Source organism: Cannabis sativa, unplaced genomic scaffold, assembly GCF_029168945.1.
Source record: "Cannabis sativa cultivar Pink pepper isolate KNU-18-1 unplaced genomic scaffold, ASM2916894v1 Contig3, whole genome shotgun sequence".
NCBI lineage: Eukaryota > Viridiplantae > Streptophyta > Magnoliopsida > Rosales > Cannabaceae > Cannabis > Cannabis sativa.
Window position 1 is genome coordinate 4,558,908 of NW_026870039.1, and position 10,343 is coordinate 4,569,250.

General features: G+C 32.4%; 2 protein-coding genes across 2 annotated transcripts; both read left to right on the forward strand.

Moving 5' to 3' along the window:
* Positions 1–2,679: 2,679 nt before the first annotated feature.
* Positions 2,680–5,615, forward strand: LOC115704397 (translocon-associated protein subunit alpha). The gene is made up of 8 exons (XM_061107783.1): positions 2,680–3,028; positions 3,604–3,771; positions 3,872–3,921; positions 4,189–4,278; positions 4,475–4,552; positions 4,641–4,844; positions 5,096–5,167; positions 5,309–5,615. Exons 1-8 carry the CDS (start codon positions 2,959–2,961, stop codon positions 5,357–5,359), a joined length of 783 nt encoding a protein of 260 aa, XP_060963766.1. The 5' UTR covers positions 2,680–2,958; the 3' UTR covers positions 5,360–5,615.
* Positions 5,616–8,345: 2,730 nt separating this feature from the next.
* Positions 8,346–10,343, forward strand: LOC133033093 (proline-rich protein 4-like). Its single transcript, XM_061107674.1, has 2 exons — positions 8,346–8,953; positions 9,202–10,343. Exons 1-2 carry the CDS (start codon positions 8,800–8,802, stop codon positions 10,008–10,010), a joined length of 963 nt encoding a protein of 320 aa, XP_060963657.1. The 5' UTR covers positions 8,346–8,799; the 3' UTR covers positions 10,011–10,343.

Sequence of the window (10,343 nt, forward strand, 5' to 3'; positions counted from 1 at the left end):
TATTAACAAAGTATACCTCTATATAAGAATAATTACATCGTAATAAAATATATACATATATTTTGTAAATTTATTTATGTAAAATTAATAATTTAATTCCGAATTATAATACATGTATAAACATTATATTTACTCTAAAATAATTTTATTATGATATAGTATTAATAATTGTTTATTGTTATTATTGTTACATTAATATTTTTTGGTATTTTAAGTTTTTTTTTTCTACTGTAACTGTATTTAGTTATAACCTCTCAATTAGAATATAATTTACTTGGTTCCAAGTGTATTATTGGATAGAGGTTCTACTGTAGTAATATAACTTAATTATCATTAAATAAAAAATAACTGCACGCGAAGTGCGATTTGTTTTCTAATTTACATATAAAAGAAAGTACAAAAATGTGATACATGCTTAAAAAGTTTAAATATAATTACTTTTCAAAGTATTAGTGATTTCAAAGTTCCAGAGAAACCTCCTCAAGGAAAATCTGCTAAGAAAAAGGCTCAGTCTGCTTCCCCTTCCCCTAGTGCTACTGATGAACCTGCTTCTGCATCTGCTTCCACTTCTGCTTCTACAGAAATGGCTGGATTCAACTTGCGTTTGGGAAGAATAGAGACAAGTTAAGCCTTACTTCTTAAGAGGATGGACAACATCATGAAATTCTTCCAATCCAATGATGATGAATAAGTGGTCCATTTTTTAACTCTTGTTTTTTATTTATGTGTGATTGAACTATTATGACTTTGTTCATGTTTTTTTTTTGTTATCTTTGGCTCCTTGATAGACAAAAAAGGGGAGTGGTATTTATATTTTGGATTGTGTGTTACAACTCTAGAGCCTTGTTTTTAGGGAGAGTTGTCTTGTTCGTGGTTTGTGCAGTTTTCCGTTTAAAAAGTTGCTTTGTTTGTGGTTTGTAAGCTTTTCCGTATAAAAAAAGTTATTTTGTTTTATGTAAGAGTGCTTTCATGCAGGGGGAGTATTTTCTATACTCTTTTGTTTTGTTTCTAACACTTGATGCAAGTTTTCTCTAAATAAAATATTTTGTCAATCAAAGTGTCAAATGGAGAGATTGTTAATTCTATTTTTGACATATTTAATTAACAAAAATATTTTATTATTTATTGTATATTTTCGGCTAGAGTATTTAAATTGGTGTCCATATTTTGTGTATCTAAACTTGGAAGGAAAGTTGTCTAGCTTTCCTATTTATAAAAATTGAGGTAAAAATAGTAAGTTTGATTACAGAATTTATTTTTATCTAACCAGCTGGTATATTCTGATCTTGTGTGAGTTTTCCATTTTGTTAGATCAGATTTCTTGAAGAGAAAATCGGAGCTAAACTTTTCTTTACTAAAGAAGAAAAGTTGTACTTACTGCCCACAATTCTGTAGGTACAGAAGTGGAAATTCTTGGGCTGATTGAAGATTTATTTTAGGAAATTTTCTAGTAGGCTGGGGTCTTGTTCAGACCGTGTGTAAGCTGTTAATAAGGTGTATATTGATTATAAATACACTTTATAACAGCTAGGTTTAGTATCTCTTTCATACACTTTGAATTGTATTCATATCTTAAGGAAAAAGTGTCTTTGTTTTGTAGAGAAGAGCTTGTATGACTCTTACTCTGTTTATATGTATTTTGTATTGTCTTGACTCTGTATTCAAGTCTACAAAGGAGAGAACATCAGTGCTACCTTCGGGAGAAGGTTTTACAAAGCTTTCGGGAGATTACTTTTCAAGTCTTGCATCGGGAGGAAGCAAGCACTCTTCAAGGAGATCGAAGGGATTTCGAGCTCTTGGAATTTCATCAAGGTTCGGTTAGAAGGTAGAATACATCAAGTTTGCGTATATAATAAGAGGGAGTCTATTTATGCATAAGTCAATTACTTTGTATTTTTGAAACCTATCTAATAAATCTTATCTCTGGGCGTGACCCCGTGGACTAGTAACAATCTGAAAGGATTGTTGAAATCACGTACAAAAATCTTGTGTGTTTTTACTTTTCTGCACTGTTTCTTTTTCTGGTTTCTTCTAGAGTTACAAAGTTGTTTTCTGTAGCTACGAAAAAACTGTTTTCAGTACCAGTACCAGTTTTATTATTCCGTATTTAATCAAATATATAATTAAATAATAAACTGAAAATATTAAAATACATAATTTAATCACTAAATATTTAAATTTAAAAATTAAAATATTTCTAACATCATATATATATATTTTAAAATTAAATAGATGTTACGTGTCAAGTCACGTATGTTAATTTTATTTTAGTTTTTAGTTTTTTTTAATATCATAATTTTAAAACTAATAATATTCAATGTAGTGATAATTATTGAAATTTAAAAGCATAATAGTGATTTAAATAAAAACAAAAATTACTATTATACTTTATAATAGTAATTAAAAAAAATTATTATCCTTCTGAAATTTATTTTCGCAATTAATGAAAATTCTCATCTGTTTAAACTATTAAAACATTCAAATTTAATTTAAAATAATATTTAAAATTTAATTAATTTTAAATATCAAAATTTGAAAATAATTTTTAATAAAAAAATAAACAATATGAACAAATTTATTATTAATTGCAACGTAGATTAATTGTAACATCTAATAATTTATTATTTTTTTATTTTAAAAAAAATTACCAAATAATAAATTCTGTTATATAGTAACATAGGTATAATTGAAATACTTATTCGAGTGGGTGTGAAGTTATCCATGGGCTTTTAGGTGGACATTTGAGAGAGGCACCAGCTATAAAACGACGACGTTGAGGCTGTAGACGCCACGTTTAAGCATTTGTAGCAAATCAAATACAGTATAAAATCCCAAATTTGTCAATTTTGACTCGATTATCAAAGCTTTGTTTCTGCTTGGATTCTGTGTTCCATAATCTCTCAATCGAAGAAGAAGAAGAGAAAAGCCGTACAGCCCAACCTCTCCTTTCCTTCCCTCATGGTGACGATGAACCAATTTAGGGTTTTCCTCCTGGCTTTTCTTCTCGTCGCATCCCCTTTCGTTCGAGGTTTTTATTTTTATTTTTGTTTATTTCTTAGATCTAGATCTATGGACTTACCAGTCATTACCTTTGTGTTTTGTCAGTTTATTGTATAAATCATATTATCTGCTAGATTTTGTTGCGTGCATGCATGGTTGGTTGGTTCGATCGATGAGATCTGATTCAACTCGCTCTATTGGACTACGTAACATTTTTTTCTTGGGTTGGGTTTTGAATAGTTGCGCTATATATTGATATCGAATTATTGTTATTTGAAATTAGGGATTATTTGCTTGGGGAAAGGGGTAGGGACTGGAGTGTTTGATTTCTTTAAATGTGAACTTTGATATGATTGGAGTGCTAATTAGTCAACGCATTCAGTCAAAATATTCTTTCATTTTAGTTTCTCCGTAGGGACTTCAATCGTGGGGTATAACATTTGTACAAATTTTATATTGGATCGATGAATGAATGCATGGGGTTTTCTATATTTAATTTTCTGCAGATTTGAATTTCAATCTAATTGTTTGGTGGATGTTGGGTTGACCTGTTTAGATTGGCAATGGACATGCTTTTAACATGTTGAGCTTTCTTTTCTTCAGTTGCTAGGGCTCAATCGAGTGCGGAGGATGAAGCTGCTTCTGAGACTGTAGATGAGAGCAGTGATCTTGGGATTGTTGGTGAGGATGTCCAGGACTTTGGTGATGAAATTTTCAACCCAGCTCCTGGCATTGATACAGTGTCTGTCTTCCCAAAGAATAGCGCACGAGGTTAGACTGCCTTTAAATGATCAAGAAAGAAGAGTTAATTTTTAGGTTTTGCGTGGCATAAACTTTTGGAGTTGATATATGTCTCTCTCTTTTTTGGCAGTGGTTACAGCTGGAGAAGAGACCGACTTACTGGTTGGTGTGAAAAATGATGCTAATAAAATTATTATGGATGTTTGGAATTATAATTAGCTTTTTTAGTTTTGTTTGTTCTTCGGTGTACTTGATATTATGTTCTTATGCTTTGATTTTAATAATTCTGTATTGCTATATCGTTTTGATGACTTTAGATTTGGTAATTTTGTGTCCTCTTAACTACCAAGCTATTCCCTTTTCTTTTGGGATGTACTGGTGTATGCTTTCATTTTACTTTTTCAATGTTAAAGAGGGATCTTAGTTGCTTTTCTTGATGATTAAACAGGGGACTCAAGCGTCACTGTCATTGCAATCAAAGCTAGTGTTCATCTCCCATTTGATCATAAAATGCTGGTTCAAAATTTGACTACAATGGTGAGCTTGGGTTTCTTAGTTTGACTATTTTTTTTAAAAAAATCAAATATAAGTTATCATAATTTTTTTGCTTCCCAGTGTTCAATTTCTCTCTTTTTTTGGTCAAGTTGAGGAGAACTTTTAATTGTTTAAATTGTTTGATTTGGTTCATTCCTTAGTTATCTTGTTTCTTACATATGTGATTCATCTTTTCTAGACCTTCAACAATGCATCGATCCCAGCTTCAGCCCAGGCTACTTTCCCCTACATATTTGCTGTCAGCAAGTACTTGCAGGTTCATAAATCTCATTGCCAGTTTCATCAATTTTCAGTTTCTTTAATCATTTCTATTAGGATGACACAGTTTTTTTTTTTGATTGCAGCCTGGAACTTTTGATCTTGTTGGTACCATCATTTATGAGATTGACCAACATCCTTATCAAAACACCTTCTACAATGGTACTATTGAAGTTGTTGAGTCTGGTGGATTCGTCAGCGTTGAATCTGTTTTCCTTGTTACTCTTGGAATCGCTCTTCTTGTTCTCCTTGTCTTGTGGGTTCATGGTCAAATACAGCACCTTTCGAAGGTACTAGCAATTTAATGTTCTATCTATTTCAATAGATGTGGATGCGGTATGACTTTTATAGGCCTATTAACTTGCAGTCAATATGAATTGGATCCTTTTGTGTTATGCTACTAATTGTGTCTTCCGCAAATTTCACATCATTCACAATGTTGTACTTTTTGCCTTAGGATGTTCCTGTGGCAAACTAGTCATTTATTTATGTATATATTTTCATCATAAAACCTTTTCCAACGTCTTTTATTTATTTACAGAAAACCAAGAGAGCTCCCAAGGTGGAAGTTGGGACCAGGACCACTGATGCATCAATGGATGAGTGGCTTCAGGTACGTAGTTAATGCTGAAGCACCACCTTTTTAATTTTCAATCTAGTGTAGATTAGTTGCGGATTATTCTCTGAACAGCAAATCCCTTTAGCCTAATGAGGATTGGTGCTAATCTGTTCCATTTTTTCCGTTGATATGTAGGGAACTGCATATACTCAGTCGCTTTCCAGCAAATCAAAGAAGAAGAAGTAGATTAAACGTTGTCATAGCTCTGCTACTACGAATGAGAATACATAGAAGGTTCAAGCTCCCCTAACTCACGTTAGGGCTCCTAGAATCATAAAAGTTGAATTAGTTTTGACAACTCAACCAGAATTTTTACCTTCTGCTGTAGTTTATGGAAATTTTTACATTTACAATATCTTGGACCTGACTTTGAGCCTTTTTGAAGTAAAACTAACGGATATTTAAGTTAATGAGGAGAAACCTTTTTTTGGTTTGAAGGTTACACTTTTTGTAAATTGTTTTTAGATATCATCACATCTAAATTTTATTCTGTCAAAACTTCTTTATTTATTTATTTTTATATTTCCTATCTATATGATCATTTTCAAGGCATATGTGCCATACAATTTTAAGTTTGAAAGGCTTTATCAAAATATACTCAATTGAGATTCATGTCTCCCTTAGATTTTAGTTGGTGCAGATGGTTCTTTCTCTGTGTATATTGTGTCCATGAAGAGAGGTGTATAGACATTTAAATTTAATGCTTCATGACGACTGAAAAAAAGAGGAATTTAGATTTTTTTTTTTTTTTTTTTTTTTAATTTTTTTTTTTATGCTTCATGAGGATTTGGTGCAGATTGTTTTTTATTTTTTCTTTTAGAATTTATTTCCTGTCTAATTTGGTTCATACGACCCCTTGATGTATTGGATTTGCAAGTGTTAATACTTACTTTCTGCTTCATTGTCCAATCATGGAAAGCCAGAAGAAGCACAAATAATAGGTCAAATTTGATAACTTATGTGGCAATATTTTGTAAAATAATTTGTATTCTTTTAAGATGGGTCTTCCATTTTAGAAGATGAGCTTTTTTTGGATGAAGAAGATCCCTTCTTCTTTAGTGATGTTAGAACCCACCCCCGGGTCAACAGTATTTTTATTATTACTCATAAAGTGAAGGGAATTTTCACTAACAAGGTCTGCGCGATCATTTTTAATTGGGTACAGACAAAAAGACTGATAAGATTCAAAGCATTATTGTAATGTGGTTAGTAGGGGTGTTCATGAATTGGTTTGGTCCGAATTTTCATAGTTTTTGAACCAAACCAGTATAACGGTTTTTTCAATATTAGAAACCAAACCAGACAAAAAAAAATTTCAAACCAAACCATTAAGAACGGTTTGGTTTGGTTCGAAACCACGGTTTATGTGGAATTGATAATTATTCATAATTTTTTAGTAATTGTACTATTTTTACTAAGTTTTTAATTTTACTTTTTAAAATAAATATTTAACATGATAAGTAATAGATCTATAAGATATAAATAATAATATAAAAACATTCTCAAAAGTCAAACATAACATAAAAATCTAAAATTCATGCAATAAAAAACTTGACACACAAAAAAGTTCTAAATTATACATATAGTCATATATAAAAAATATATAAATTAATTATTTATTATAAACGGTCCGGTCTGGTTTAACTATTAATTATTTATTACGAACTGCAACTGAACCATTACGACGTAAACGGTCCGGATTGACCAAACCACCAAAAACGATTTCTCCAGTTACGGTTTACAATGGTTCGGATTGAAGTGGTGCGGATTAAACCGCGGTTTCTCTACCATTTATTCCATGTGGGACATATTCTACCATGTTGAGAATCATGGGGTTCCATCTCAAAACCAATTGGCTATGAGTGGAGTAGCTCATATTCTTATATATGGCTCAATTCTCTATTATTTATTCCATGTGGGATATTGTCCACAATAGAACGAAATGTAGTTCACATTTCACACTACCGTACCAAAACAAACAAGTTAAACTGAAAAAGTAAATTTTAAAGAATCTTTTTCATTGCTCTTTTTTGCTTTATTTCACTTGATTGGAATTTATTGCTTATTATTACTTCTCAAGTCTTGCATCAATTACTCAAAGTTGGAAAGCCCCATACAGGTTGCCATAGAGTCCCACAAGCCACCGAACTGAACAACACTTGGAAAGCTCATAACTTAGTCATTCAATTAATCCTTCATAGAAAAATGCAAGGCATGTGGGGAAGTTACACCTCAAAACCATTCCATTAACACAAAATAATATTCCATAGAAGATTGTGAGCAATAAATCACTGCCATAAATTTTCTCAGTACTAATTTTAACAACAGTTGCAATTGGCTTTTAATGTATGCATGTGCACTCACTACTCTATTGTAGGAAACCTTTTTGCCTAATTTAACAACTACTCTTGAGCCTAACTAATTTTTCATTTTTTTTTTTGCCAAATGTCATAATAATACTCGATTATGGAGCCTAAGGCATAAACTAAATGTATAGATGTGGTAACTCTACACTATGCCCACGTGAGATTAAGTTATTATTATAATAATTTGACTGATAAAGACAATATGGGAAGTATATAATCAATCAAAATTGATGTGTGACAATATAATTTTATCATTGCAAAAAATGGCTTTGACGATTAAGACAAATGAAGAAATTAAGTAGTAGACAGAATTTTGTTTATTATAAGTACATCTGTATTTCATTTATAAGTATAAATGTGTTTGAGAACTTGGCTTTTAATGTGGCATGTGTTATAACTTTTACAGCAAAGAGGGAGCTGTATAGCCATCTTTTAAGTACATAGGTTCCCAAGAGTTGAGTAAATTGTGGGGTCTATATTAGCTCTTTCTATGAATTTAATTGTACTTTTCTTTTACCATTTTTTATCAATCCATTTATCCAATACAATAGCCCTTTTGCCCTTATGTCACAAGTCATGAGGTTTATATTTCTGTTTCTGGTTGGAATTCAAAGAAGATCTATGCCTTGAATTTAGTAGATAAGCAATTGAGACAGATAAAAATTTGGTATGTACAAATTTAGTTGGTTCACGAGAAGTTGATATATTCCTTAATTATATAGAAAATGCTTTTTGTACATTTACTTACTCCTTTCGAACTCCCCAACTATGTATAACTTATCCAACCAAAGAAAAAAAAAAGTATGCAACTTATTACAAATAAAAATCATTATAAAAGTACACCCAATTGCTAGTTTTTTTTAGTAACCAAAACTTGGCTGGCTTTCTTGTTAAAAGCTTAAGGTTATAATTAATAGGTGATGGTTAGTAGGTCTAAAAGAGAGATAAGAGAGCTGTGTAGTTGGGAGCTCATTCAATGAAAACTAATGTCATTTAGTGAATGATAGCCGGTGATCACGTTGCTGTCATATTCAGGCCTCTTAAATGGGTCCCCTAACCTCATCATGTGAAGAGCTTAAGTCAGAGTCGGTGTGTGAGTGAGTCTGAGACTTCTCAAATAATCAAAATATATCACCACTATATAACAAGGTTTCAAGCACTCCATTCTCTTGTGCCTTAACCTTAATATTTTATAACAACAAGGAGTGAGTTTTCTCTTCTACACTCTCTCTATTGGTATTATATTCTTTACAATTCCCAATGCGGATTTTAGCACTGTTGTGCTTTTGGGTGTCTTTGGCTTTGGTAGTTAGCTTTTGCTACGGTGATGATGACAAGACAGTTGAGGTAGTTGGGATTGGAGAATGTGCCGACTGCTCTCAGCATAACTTCGACACAAAACTTGCCTTTTCAGGTATATAATGTGTAACACAAAAATGTCCAATTGTATTGTATGAGTATCATGTCAAGATCAACTTCAATCTTACATATCCGAAAAATGAGTACATATGATCTTTTTTGACCCGAGTTGGTCTGTCAATTAAGCCCATACATGAAAAAGAGGTGTATTTTATAATTGTTTTGCCATGCACACATATAAAACATGTGGCAAATGAAGAATAATAATTTTATTAATTTTTCTCATTGTTTTGTCATTTTCAGGTCTTCGTGTAACAATAGACTGTAAAACACCAGGTGGGCACTTCAAAACAAGAGGATCAGGGGAGTTAGACGAAGAAGGAAAGTTCAAAGTGTCACTCCCTAAAGACATCTTAGATAAGGAATCAAAACTTAATGAAGAATGCTATGCACAACTCCATAGTTCATCATATGGACCTTGTCCTGCCCGTGATGGCTTAGAGTCCTCTAAAATACTCTCCCAAACCATTAAACCCCCTTCTACCAATGATAACAATGATCATAACAAATACACTTTTGGACTAGCTAAGGGAAAACTCAAGTTCTCACCTATAACATGCGCTTCAGCCTTTTTTTGGCACCATTTCCACAAAAAACACCCACTTTGTGCTCCTAAAACCCCTGAACAAGCCCCCCAAAAGCCCCCACCAGCACCAGCGCCAAAGAAAGAACTCCCTACTCCTTCCCCCCAAAAGAAGCCAAACCCTTCAAAAGAGAAAGCTCCAAAGAAAGAGCCTTGTCCTCCAAAAGTCAATAAACCTCCAAAAAAAGAGGTCCCCAAGAAGAAGCCTTGTCCTCCCAAACCAGACATAAAGCCTCTTCCACCAAGTGTTCCTGTCTATAATAAACCTCCAACACCAGTTTATTACAAGCCCAAACACCCTTTTTTCAAGCACCCTTTTTACAAGCACCCTTTCTTTAAGCATCCTTTCTTTAAGCATCTCCCACCTTTCCCTAAGATCCCTTATCACCCTCTTTTCCCTAAGCTCAAGCTCCCTCCTTTCTTTGACCATCCCATGTTTGGAAAAACACCCGCCACCCAACATCCTTAGTGTCGTTTTGCTTGTAATTGGGGATGAAGATATGTCGTTTTTTGGTGGAGCATGTTCTCTTGTTGTTATCCTAATTAATAAAGATTGCCAAGCTCCATATATATATTTTTATTTTTTTTTAAGAAGAAAGTGACTTAATGAGAGACATATAGAGTTGGGATGAAGTTTTAGGGAATAATTGTGTTGATTTTGATTTTCATTATTTAGCTGGTTCATTTGTGTGGAGTCAGATTGTTCTTTAATTAATTATAATTATATTATATTTGTTGGGGGATCTTTTTGGTTTTGTTTATGTAAAGGTTTAATGACAAATGCTTATGAATTTGGAATCAA